The following is a 13700-nucleotide window of genomic DNA, read 5'->3' on the forward strand; positions in this document are numbered from 1 at the left end:
AGTTATTTGCAAAGGGGCTGCATTTTGTGATGCCTAATGATTTTTTTCATTTTACATTTGTTTGCAATTACTATGAATGTTTCACACACAACTAAATTTCAGAGTTTTCCAAGTCTTGTAAAGCATGAACATGCATGTCCTTCACCAGTTTATATTTTTATGGGATATATTCCAGCTTTTCAACACACAGCATTAATACAAACTGCTGTTTGATTTGAAGCAAAATGTCCTACCCAACGTTTCTATCCTAATACACCACTGTTACTCTAGAGGGGACAAGAACAATACAGAACACTGCTGTTGTGGCTTCGAGAGTGCCTCCTTCCGTGTGTGTGTGTGCGCGCACGTGCGCTCATGTGCGTGTTTTCTGTCTCTTATTTCTGTCTTTTGTTTTTATAAATATATATATAAGTAGGTATTAAGATTCTGTCCTGTATATAACAGTAATGTAGCAATAAATGTGCCATTTTTAATTACAAAATTATACATTTTTTCAATGTCTGGATTTGAATCTTGTATACCTTTAAAAGTTAAATAAATAAAAACATGTAATAGAAAACTTTCATTATTTTGACCACCCCAAGTTGTCTTACTGTCACAAGAATCTATTTCAGATTTTTGTCTTTTTTTTTTTCTGTTTTCAACACACCAATTTTGAGAACTACAGCACCCTCCACAATTATTGGCACCCTGGTTAAGATGTGTTCTTAGGCTTCTAATAAATTATTTTTTTAGTGAAGAAGCATGACCTCACACTGAAAATTGTAGGAGAATCTAACCTCAAGTAAAAAAAAAATTAGTCATTTTTTAAAATCTTTTTTTAAATAAAATCACTTGTTCCACAATTATTGGCACCCCTAACAATATATATATATATATTTTTGTAATTTTTACTGTAGTTTTTAAAATTGATCAGAGTATTTAAAATCTTTTTATTAATAATTCATGACTTCCTGTTTTTTTTGTGGTATAACATGGTTTTTTAACATGGAAAAGACAAGAGAACACCAGATTCAGGCTGATGTGTGACGACTTTCATAAGTCCTGCAATGGCTTCAGAGAATAGTAACTTCCCCATATTTACAGTCAAAGGAATCCCCCGCCGCACCCCCCCCCCTACAGTGAGGAATAAGAGAAGTAAAAAAAAAAAAAAATCTTCAGCTGTTCCAGAACTGCATCAAAGAGTGGCATTTTGGAGTCACAAAGTCTCCATAACAACCATCCAACGCCATCTACATGCCAACAAGCTGTTTGAGAGGGATGCAAAGAAAAAGCTCTTTCTTACCTACAATCACAAACATAAATGTCTGAAGTTTGCTAAGCAGTACTGGGACTGTGTGCTGTGATTTGGCGAGACTAAGATAGAGCTTTTTGGAAACAAACACACTAAGCGGGTCTAAAACAAAAGATGCGTGTGTGGAAAAGCACCTCATGCCAAGGGAACCTTGTTAGGGGGCACTCCATCATGAACTCTTAGAAATACCAGGACATTTTAAATAAAAACTTGATGGCCTCTGTCAGGCAGCAGAAGATGGGTCATCATCGGGTCTTTTAGCAGGATAATGACCAAAAACGTGTGGTGAAATTTATACAAAAATGGTTCAGCAGCGACAAAATCAAGCTCCTCTCATGGCCATCTCAGTTCCCAGACCTTAACCCAGTTGAAAGCCTGTGGGGTAAGATTGTGCAAACCTATATTCTGTATTTAACCAATCTTGTGAAATGTTATAAGAGGAGATTAAATGCTGATGATTTGGTAAAAGGAATTATTAACATTACAGGTGCCAATAATTGTGGCATATGACACACAATGTGATATTAGTAAAAGTTCACATTGAAGCAAATTTACACAAAAGAGAGTGGGGTGCCAAATATCATCACATTGTGATATTTGAATGTGGTTTGAATTAGTTTGACTTTGTGGTTTTGAATCTGAGTTTTGGCAGGTAGCTGCTCTCCCCTGTTTTGAGTAAAGCTTGCTTGTGACCGACAGTTAGTGTAATTAACGATTGATAGAACACCTGTGATGCAACTGATACATAAAGTTAAATGTCCCAGTGCTGTTACCATCTATTATCACCACTTGTGCAATGCCTCTTATCCTATCAGATTATTCAGCCAGAACTGTGTAATGTCATATAATCACAGACAATCTGCCTATTGCTATTTCAGATACTGAAATATCTCCAATCCCAACGCAGGTTGGGGAAACATTTTTAGCAGCAGAGGTTATAATTTTGTGCAATTCTTGGCCATTAATTTGCTGTTACATTTCTGCCAAGACCTTTAAAATGCTCCAGCTGGTGTGGCCTACTGAGCTGCATGCACTGTGCCTTTGATCTATTTTAGTCATCAGTGTCTTAATCAGAATGACGTATCCCACAAACAATTTCAAAACTGATTAAAATTGATCTGTACAATATACATAATAGTTGCATAAAGCAGTATGTATTTAATAGTTTTTTAGGTAAAGGTGGCATAAGAGGATAAGATAGTGAAGTAAAAGATACAAGATAATTACTTTTACATACTGTACATTTTCTATGAGATGTAATGTCATATGATTCATGAATAACCATTGAATATCCCCTAAGCAATATATGACACCAAAGAATTTACCTGTGCCACAGACCCTGAATTGATGTTTTAATGGGTTTACTTCTTTAAAAAAAGTGATCAAATAAACCAATTATTAAACAAAATTTTATTCGGCAGCTGATTTTTGTTGTTGTTTTTTTCACTTTTATTGCATCTTCTTAAACACCCAGATCTGTTTCATCCGGTCTTACATAGAATAGTTCTTAGATCCTGGTAAACAACTTGTGCAAATTTTTTACGCACTGATGCAGCTACACTATTTAACGCTTTTTCACAGACTGGCTAATATTACAACATGGTTTTCGGAATATTTAAATACTATTTAATCAGTGACATTAAAAACTAAGTACAGTTATTTATATTAATGTATGAGAAAATATAAAGTACAGTTATACATCAATTGTGGCCACAGTAGTGTTTTTAAAGTGTTTTTCACACTTGTGATTAGTGTCCAATCACATGGTAACCTGTAGCCACTGAACAACAGTGCCATATCCTAGGACATTTGTTGCAGTTGGATAATAATTTATGTGAATACAAATGCATTATTATTATTATTATTATTATTACTGGTGGCACAGTGGGATAGTGGTTAGAACTGTCGCCGTGCACCTCCACGATTCGGCTTAGATTCCTGCCTCAGGTCTGCGTACATGGAGTTTTTATGTTATACCCATGATTGCTGGGTTTCCTCCAGGTACTCCAGGTTCCTCCCGTAGTTTAAAGACATGCAGATTAGGCTAATTGCCATTCCCAAATTACCCATAGTGTGTGTATGTGTTTACTCCCTGCAATGGATTGGCACCCCGGCCAGGGTGTACCCTACCTCGTGCCCTAAATCTCCTGGGAAAGGCTCCAGGCCCTCTTAGACCCTGATGTATTATAAGATGAGGAAAAAAAATCGATTATTTTAAAATGATGATGATACATTTTAGATCTGGCCAAATAATGATTAGTTACAATAAGTAAATATAGAAACTTTGTGTTTCCCAGATTTCTAGGTTGAAGAACTTATTATAATAAATTAAAATGAACAGTAGGATAAAATAATTTTGCTCTCTCTCTCTCTCTCTCTCTTCTCTCCTCATGTCATTTAAGTACTTTCGTTCTTTTAAGTACTTCTCTAAATATGAATCTACATCCATGCATTATCTATACCACTTATTCTGCTTAGGTTAACACAGGCTTAGGGCCTATCCCAGAAATCTCAGGGCATGAGGTACAAGCACACACACACACACACACACATACAAAACCATTCAGTCTGAAAACACTAATGAGTCTAAGAGGCATTGCTTTGGAGCCAAACCAGAGTACTTGGAGTCAATCTACAAAGCACAGGAAGAACATGCAAACTCTGTACACATAAACGCTAAAGTGGAAATTGAGCCCAAATTCTGGAGTTGCAAAGCAGCCATGATAACTGAGCCACTATACACCAAAAGCAGATTGCTTTGCAAATAAAATAAATTTGCCATACTAAAAAGGAATCAAATCATGAATGAAAGATCTCTCACCCCTAAACCCAAATGCAACCTCTAAGTTTATGATGTGCTTTGTTAAAGGTTAGGTTAATTGCACTACTCTTATTTTCACTATAATCAAACTTGTAGAAAAAATGTGTTGGTGTAAAGGGTAATCGAGGGGATTTCCAGTCCTTGCACAGGTCCAGAGAGAGAGAGAGAGAGAGAGAGTGATTGTCCCTGCAGGGCGCATGATGTCTTTCCTGAGTCTCCTTTGCAGGGGGAGGGGAGCGCAAGTGCACTGGAGAAGAGGGGATTTAACGATCAGCCAGGAGACACCCAAATAGCATGCAAATGGAGAAAAACGAGTAAGTAGCAAATGCAAATCTTAAATTTAAACACGTCTATATTTTCATTCTTGCAGTGGGATCGCCGTCTTGGTTGTTTGTGTGAGAATAAAGCAGGTCGGTGGCGTTTTTTTCGCTGTGCATGTGAGCAGCCGAACAGATCAGTTTTCCTGCGCACAGAATGTAAGATAATGCAGGCTTTCTGTTCACCTCGGGAACAAAGCTAACCTAGCTTTCCCTTTCACATGGGGAGGTTTGCAATGAGGAACAAGCCACGGTCTTGTCGAAATGCAAAAAATGTTAAATAAGAGCTCGTCTGCGTACAGGTTGGCCTTGTGTTATGATTAGCGGACTGAGCATTTTTATAGTCGTTAAGGTTACGGCTAAGTGGAACCGTTTTTTCGCCTTTTTGCTAGCTAAACAAAAACTAGCCGCATGTCATTACAGCTTTATGACATGTCGGTAGCAGGGTAATTACAATTTCACGCGTCCTAACACGTTTAGGGCCGGTCAAAACGTCAAGACACGCCGTTTTACTGCCATTTTCAATGAACTGCAGTGCTAATGTGGCCGAGCTGAAAACAGCCGTAGTGTTTGTCTGCAGCCTCGCAGATATTTAACATTAGGTAGGGATTGAATTACCTCCCTTCATCCAGTGTCAGCTTTAACAATAAATGTAGGAAAACACCGGGTTTTCTTTAGTTTATTAGTGTACAGTTCCTTATTGTTTTGAGTACAGTTCTCTGGTGTGTTGGTGTACAGTATATTTGTGTACATTTCTGCTTTATGTTTTTATACAGTTCTTCAGTATGTCATTGCACAGTTCTTCAGTATATTAGGGTACAGTTCTTCAGTATATTAGGGTGCATTTCTTCAGTATATTAGGGTCCATTTTTCAGTATATTTGTGTACAAATATAGTGCACTAAAGAGTATGCATACTCTTTACTCTTTAGTATGCTGGTGTGCAATTCTTTAGTATGTTGATGTTCAGTTCTTCAGAATATTTGTGTACAGTTCTTTAGTTCTTCAGTATGTTAGTGTACAGCTCTTAAGTATATTAGTGTGCAGTTCTTCAGTATATTACGGTAAAGGTCTTAAGTATTATAGTGTGCCGTTCTTCAGTATATTACGGTACAGTTCTTAGGTATGTTATTTTACAGTTCTTCAGTATATTTGTGTACAGTTCTTTAATGTGCTGGTGTTCAGGTCTTTATTATGTTGGTGTTTAGTTCTTCAGTATATTAGAGTACAGTTCTTCAGTATTTAGTGTACAGTTGTGTACAATATCTTTGTGTACAGTTTTTATTTTACCCTGTTTTTGTACAGTTATTTAGTATTTAGGTGTACAGTCCTTTAATAATTTTCATGGAGTTTTTTATTATGTTTGTATACAGTTATTTACTATATCTGCGTAGTTCTTCAGTTCATCAGTATATTATTGTACAGTTCTTTAGTTCTTCAGTACCAAATTGTACAGTTCCTCAGTATATAAGTGTGCAGTTCTTTAGTATATTGCGGTACATTTCTTCAGTATATTAGAGTACAGCTCTTGGCTATATTAGTTATTAGTGTACAGTTCTTCAGTTCTGTAAGTGCAGATTAGGTGTGTGTGTATATACAGTACTGTGCAAAAATCTTATGCACCATATTTTGTTATATATGTATATCATGTAATAATTATGTACAAAATCATTTAGTATTTCCATATATATTTTAAAAATGAATAAATAAATAACATTACAGGAGAATATATGCATGGCTGTAAAAAAAAATATATATATATATAGTACAAGGCAGACCAGTTTTCAGATGGAAACAAAAAACCTAATGGACGCTCCTGGGATTTGCATAAAAATAGAATCAAATCTGTGTCTAAAACTCCTGATTTTGGAGTTTTCACTCCAAATATTGACTGTTTATTTTATTCCTCTTTATTGCTCTTTATTCCTCTTTACAAAAGTTTATTTTATGTAAATGTTTTAAAACATATTTATTGATTATACTATATTTTTGTATCTGCCCAAGACTTTTGCACAGTACTATAAGTAAAATAGTTGTAAGGTTTTGCTGAGCATGCTGGAAAATATGAGTTCTTCTGGTAACTTTGTCACACTCGCTGCTTTCTATTTTTATGCAAATCCCAGGAGCGTACATTAGGTTTTTTGTTTCCATCTGAAAACTGGTCTGTCTTGTACTATATATATATATATATATATATATATATATATATATATATATGTAATTTTTTTGTATAATTTTTTTTACAGCCATGCATATATTCTCCTGTAATGTTATATAATTTTTAAGTTATATATGGAAATACTGAATGATTTTACACATAATTATGCAGACATGATAAACATATATAGCAAAAAAAAAAATACAAAAAAAAAAAAAAAAATATATATATATATATATATATATATATATATATATATATATATATATAAGGAAAAAAGTACAGTGAAAAGGTAGTAAAAGGTTTATGTGGTTTCTCCATGTTTTTTTTAGGCTACAATATAAAGAGTTGGTAACAACTGTACACAGACTAAACATGATTTGTCGAGATGTATAAATAAATATCTGATAAATGATCGTCATTTGCCATGATTTTTGTCCAGACCTGGAGAATATAAAAAGAAATTGTGCACAAAGAGAGTAAAATTTTTTTTAATCTTTTAACTCAAAGGTTAATCCTGTCTCAGTTTAATGCCTTAAACACAAAGGAAAAACACAATTTTTATCTCTTCTGGACCGTGTAAAAGAGCAGAATGCGGCCGTGTCTCTAAATAGACGCGACTTGTTTCTTTTTTTAGCAGAGGTGAGGAAGAAGAGGAAGAACACAGGAGAGAGGCGGGTCGGTTGTTTAGTTTGTGGTAGGCTATTAACTATTATTATTATTATTATTATTATTAGTGTTAGCATTTCCTCATTTCATTCTGCACGTATCGCAAGCTTGAGAACACCAGGCATCTTCATGTAATCAGTCATACTCAATATTTATGTAACGTCATCCTGTGTTTGCATCCAACCAAAAAGGAAGTGAAATGTCATACATACATACATACACACCTTTGCACAGGGAATAATCTCCCCTTTAGAGACGTAATTAATAATTATGCTGATTAATGCTATACCTAAAATAAATCCTAATCTAAGTAACCAAAGGACAAAATTTTTGCTTAGATAGATTTTAAATAAGATTCTTAGATAATCTTAGATTCTCAGTTCTCCTTGTAGAAAGAAATATTTGACAGTTTTAACATGATAGGAAAATTTAATCGCCATCATCCTCCAACACACACAAACACACACACTCACACATTTCACAAACAGAGCTTGCCTTCATATAAGATGGCAAAAGTATAGATGAATCCCGTTTTCTGACAGCTGCATGGAAAAAAAACAAGACTATGTGAGTGCTCATACTTGCATGATAGACAGCTTGAATGGAAAGACAGCTACAAAGTCTTAGCTTGCTTACCTGAATGCAGACTTTTTGTAAAAAACTGGAACTTTTTTTTTTTTCATATTTCTATAATGGATAAAGTAAAACCTGTATGAAACACACAGTTTATTTATCTTGTTTAGAGAGGAGACCCCATGTTATATACTTGTCAAAATATGCACCAGTAACTTTTAATATATTGGGTTGGTATATTAATATGCTGTATACAGAAAATGTTAAATGAATTTTTGTTTCTATGAACATATTAAAACATAGACAACAACACACTTATCCACACAGGTAGAGAGATACAATTAGATAACATAAACATCATGATAGTACTAGCTTGTATTTAAATGACTAATGCTGACTTTTTTGTGAAGGTTCACAATATTTCTATATAATCAACTGCCTAGAAAAAAAAATCAAGTCAAGTTGTATGAGCACAGTAAGTGATGTTTGTATCAACCCATAAAGTCAGTATCAGTGCATTGTGTGACTTAAGCTTAACTTACTAGGCTGTGATCACTGCATGCCATGATTCGCATTACATTTGTTAGTGGACTGAAAAAATAACCCCATGCATTTTCATCTGTTATGCCAAAGCCTTAATCACAAGTTTTTTTGTATTGTCCAACTGTTGATTGAAATGGTTTGTCCAATGCTTTGTCCAATGGTTTGTCCTGTTTTTCTGTCAGTCCCGCTGGTAAGAAGTTCCGAAGCAAACCTCAGCTGGTGCGTTACCTTGGCAACTCCATGGACTTCAGCTCGTTTGATTTCCGCACAGGGAAGATGCTCATGAGTAAACTGAACAAAAACAGACAGCGACTCCGCTACGACACTAACAGTCAAACAAAGGTGAGGGCTGATTAACCTCTGAGTATATAAACTGTGGCTAAACACGAACATGTTTTATGGTTACATATGACCTCACTTTTTCTCATCTGTTATAGATAGATAGATAGATAAATAGATAGATAGATAAAGTACTTTATTAATCCCAAAGGAAAATTGTATAAAAAATTTTAGTAATTGTATATTACTATTTTAAAGACTAAGAATAATTACTGTGATGATAAACAAGTTTAAAAATAAACAAGTATTAGAATTACATCTTAGTTCATAACACGTGATTATAGAGAGGTGTCACATTGTCATGGGTTTGCTTTGGGCTCTCTAGTTTCCTACCAGCTATTAAAAATCTTTAATGGTCAGTTATCTCATCTAAGTGGGTGATGACAGTCTAACTTCACTCCAACATCTCCAGGTGTTTAATTGGGTTAAAATCACGTGACTCCTAAGACCATCCTCATCAAACCATTCAGCAAGCCATTATGCCCTATGGATGGAGGTTGGGTCATCTTTGATTAGATCATTCTCAGACCTGCCTACTTGTATAGTTCTTGTGTACAATGACTTAGTGTGTGGCTTCAAAAATTGGAATATATACAAAACAGGATTGTGGTTAGTTTACATGCACACAAATGGTATTTGTGCTGGCTCAAAATCTTTTCCACTGCGCTCTCTCAGCATCTCAACCCTGTTTTCACTCAACTAAAAATTTGCTATAACACCAGCCAATCAGATACTGGAAGAAGGTAAACTCTGATTGGTTATTTCAGATTGAAAAATAACCGAGCTAAACAGAATTTACCCTCTTCCAGTCTTTGATTGGCTGCTCTTTTGGTATAATTGTAACATTGGGCCAAGTTAAGCAAACAAGTCATTTTGTGGCTTGATTCAAGTAAAACTAAAGGAAGTTGTATTAGTTATATACCTTCCCTATTTGTTTGCATTTTATTGCTCCCTTACGGAAAGGGCTGATTTATATATTCATCAGCTATTTTTTGCTCCAGACAAGGGTATCAGTTAGTCATGTGACTTTTGGATATTACTGAATTTATAAAATTCAAGAAAAATATTTTCTTGTTTTATTGCATAAAATTCTATTGTCTCTGTTGTATAGCAGCACAGGTTTATAGTGGTGCTTTCTTCAGTGTAACATGGTCTGGATGCATCTATCTTTGCTTAATCTCCTTATTTTCCCACTTCCAGATGGCATCAAAGATAAAACAGCCCATGCATTGTAAATCCAGTCTGGACTGTTTACAGCACTGTTCATGCTTTTCTTAGTGCAGCTGATTTCTCTTTTGGAAGTTTTTAGTTTAAAAAAGACTTTTTTTCAGTCTAGTGGGATCTGTCTCTGTTAGGGTACACACAAGAGCCTGAGTTGTACAAAGGACTGATGTCCTTGGACAGTAATTGTACACATTGATAAGACTCATGGCTGGGAGGTCTGCACTTCCTTCAAGGTAAAAATGTATCATCATGTGATACTAATAAACAGTCAGACTAGTGTTTCTTTGTGTTGACCTTTAGCAAGTCTTTCATTTAAGGGGACAAGTGAAATAAACATCCAAAATGTCCCTAACCGCACAACTGATATATTGTTTAATTTGCCCCCTTTTGCAATGAATTAGTCTATCCTATTGTTCATGTATAATATTCTCTAACCATTTCACATGTCACACTTTTTTTAAGGTCAGTGTGTCTCTCAACAACTCTGGTGTTAAACTATTAAAAAACTTTCATAGCTGTGTAATAAGTTTTATCCTATTGTGTGTGTTCTGTAGGGAAAACCAGACCTGAACACATCTCTCCCAGTGCGGCAGACAGCCTCAATCTTCAAACAGCCCGTCACAAAAGTCACCAACCATCCAAGCAACAAAGTCAAGACAGACCCACAGAAAGCCGTAGACCAGCCAAGACAGGTACACACCTGTGGGATTGAAATCTAAATATGTTTTTCCTGGGAAAGCATAAAATATATAACATAATGTCATATATTCTGTGGCCAGTTGTACAAGTATTGTGAACATAATTTAAATGAGTAAAAAAACTCATATACAGAAGAAATATAGCATGCATAATAAACAGATTAAATTGTAATAAGCAAAAAGGGAATTCTACTTCTAAAAGTCTACAAGTTTTTTTACTCATTTAAATCATGATCGTCTTTTCAGAGCTGCCTTTCAGTTAGTCATGTAAGTGTCTAATCTTATCTAATATTTATTATAAATGGACTGATTCAATTCTGCAGTTGTTTTGGGAGAAGAAGCTGAGTGGTCTTAATGCTTATGACATTGCTGAGGAGCTGCTAAAAACCATGGACTTGCCTAAAGGGCTACAGGGTATGACACTCTAAAAACATTTTACATTAAATGTAAAACATTTATTACATGATGCAAAACCATCACAACTACAGTGATGTGGCTTTCCTGCAGGAGTAGGTCCTGGATGCACGGATAAGACTTTACTGTCTGCGATTGCTAGCGCTCTTCACACCAGCTCTGCTCCCATCACCGGCCAGCTGTCAGCGGCTGTGGAGAAGAACCCAGGAGTGTGGCTTAACACGGCCCAGCCGCTTTGCAAGGCTTTTATTGTTACAGATGAGGACATCAGGTGGGATTCAAACTGCCAACAGTTTGTACCAATATAGGGGCTTTTTTTCTTTTATATCAAGTGTTAGTATATGCGTTCTGTAACCGGATATCAGTATTTGAATAATGATTTCTTTTCTATTTGAAATCACCTTGATGGCAATGGCATAATTTATTTAATGCTCTTGTTTATATGGTATGTTTTTTGCTTGGTGGTTTAGAAAACAGGAGGAGCTTGTGTACAACGTGAGGAAGCGTCTGGAGGAGGCTCTCATGGCTGATATGTTGGCTCATGTAGAGGAGGCGTCCAGCGGTGGAGAGTCGCTGAAGGATGAGGGAAACTGCCATGATGACAAAGAGGATGTATAGCAAAGGTGATTACACTTGCAGTGCTTTCTCTGATGGATAAAAAGTCTGGAAGAACCGAGAACAGTGGAAATTGAACCACTATAAAAACAAAACATGCAGACAGACAATGTGAACAAGTTAATTAAAGTAAAAAAAAAAAAACATAGTATGCTTGTGTTGCTGTGTTGTCTGTGACAACAACCAAAAAAAAAAACAATCATCGCTTAAGAGTAATTAGTTTATACTATATTTACTGTTAAATTAAATTATAGCCCTCAACATTTCTCCCAACTTGCTTTATTTATTATAGTCATAAACAGTGCTATGCAAAAGTCTTGTCCCCCCGCCCCCACCCTTTTCTCCTTATTTTCGTCTCAAAGAGCCAGACTTTAATGTATATTTTAATGTAGTCTTGTAGTTCTCCAGGCTTACTGAAGGACCTTTTTTTACTTGCATTTTCAGTCCAGTCCCTGTACCTGAGCTATTAAGCATTCAAGCATAAAACTATGTAACTTAAGGCATGAACCAGTGAGAAACAGGTGCAGATGAAAAATAATGTTGTTGCATAAACTCATTTTTAAGTCATTGCAGAATGTCACAGTAAAACGTTTGTCTACACCATTTAATTTAATACAAAGAACTGAGGAGTACCTCAAGACTTTTGCACATTACTGTAAATAGGCCAGTTAATACCACTTGACTGAACCTTGGTAAACCTCCTAAAATAAATAATTCTATAACATATCATTGAAGACAACTGTTTGTGTTATTGAAAGATTCTAAGTTAACATAAAACTGTATTTTGTTGTATTATCTTGATTGATAACTGCTGCTCAATCTCCTTTTTTAGGGCAGAAATACATTTGAAACTACCTGCATTCAAGTCTGTCAACTCAACTGTCTTGTGTGGACCAGAACTCCATGCTCTAACAGCTCAACTTCTTAACCAAGATGCTCTAGTCCTGCTATCTAAACCCACTGGTTGGGATTTCTTTCCGGGACTGTTATTTTGGATTTTAGACATTGTTTGATTTTATTTCTGTTTTTTATGTAAGAACAAACCGTTTGCAGGTTCCAGAGTTGCATGTGGCACTTCCATGTCTTTGGGTTGTGTCTAGGGGAGTGATGTGACAATCGCGGCAAATTGTAATCCTGTTTAATTGAGGATGAAGATTTTATGATACAGCTAAGAATAACTGTTTCTAAAGTGATGATTACCTGGATACCTGGATATGATTAAATGAATGCAGCTAGGGTTGCATGTATAGAGCACTCTTGAAGAAAATACATGAGATGCATGTTGTATTTTGGATGTTTGATACATTTATTCTCCAAAGTACAATTTTTGTACCATGAAAACACAGTTACTGAAATCCCCTACTATTGGCCACTTGAAGACGAGAGAATCTCAGAACTTCAGCGAACTCAGTCTTATATAAAACGTAGATTTCTTATAATTCATGTTTCAATCATCTCTGATTATTCAATATACAAATTCAGTGTTGGTTATGGACATAACAATAAGTTTATGTAAGTCATGTGCTGTATCATAAACTGCCACAAAGTTTTTGTACATTTGTATGCCTACATCTGTGTTTTGACCTTATACTGTTCATAAATGTTAATATTGGGCATAATAGTTTAGAGAGGAACAAAACATCTCACGCCACAGATATTCATTTGTGTTTCATCCGTCTGTGGTGTTCATTCACATAACTAATATTAGTTCATTTGGTGATCACTTTTTTTCACACTGAACTGGATTCAAATCTGAATTCAAATGTGAATGGTGATTCATTATAGTGCTGTACAAACCAGTTACTGTTTTTCTAAATGAACGCACATTGCCAAGTTGAAACAACATGTTGGATTTTTTTGTTGTTGTTGAAAAAATGTTAATTCATTGGTTTAAACATGGACAAAAACTGTTGAATTTCTTCAGGCATTTTACAGAGTAAAGTGTTTCTGTATGTTTCATGAGTGTCACTTGTCATTTTACTAGTAAATCAGACATGCATTTTATTAAACTGAATATGTTTTTAAATGGTCATTTT

At 35.2% G+C, this 13700-nt stretch overlaps 1 protein-coding gene across 2 annotated transcripts; it reads left to right on the forward strand.

Moving 5' to 3' along the window:
• Positions 1 to 4296: 4296 nt before the first annotated feature.
• mbd3b (methyl-CpG binding domain protein 3b) lies at positions 4297 to 13690 on the forward strand. 2 transcript variants are annotated; one of them, XM_053512552.1, is made up of 8 exons: positions 4314 to 4429; positions 7227 to 7286; positions 8557 to 8716; positions 10492 to 10629; positions 10959 to 11049; positions 11143 to 11320; positions 11520 to 11672; positions 12497 to 13690. In XM_053512552.1, the coding sequence occupies exons 1-7, from the start codon at positions 4410 to 4412 to the stop codon at positions 11665 to 11667; spliced, it is 795 nt and encodes a 264-aa protein (XP_053368527.1). In that variant the 5' UTR covers positions 4314 to 4409; the 3' UTR covers positions 11668 to 11672; positions 12497 to 13690. The 2 variants fall into 2 exon arrangements, with proteins under 2 accessions (XP_053368528.1, XP_053368527.1); XM_053512553.1 differs by lacking the exon at positions 7227 to 7286 and having other exon boundaries at positions 4297 to 4429.
• Positions 13691 to 13700: the final 10 nt, after the last annotated feature.

The sequence above is a fragment of the Clarias gariepinus genome, chromosome 15 (assembly GCF_024256425.1).
Source record: "Clarias gariepinus isolate MV-2021 ecotype Netherlands chromosome 15, CGAR_prim_01v2, whole genome shotgun sequence".
NCBI lineage: Eukaryota > Metazoa > Chordata > Actinopteri > Siluriformes > Clariidae > Clarias > Clarias gariepinus.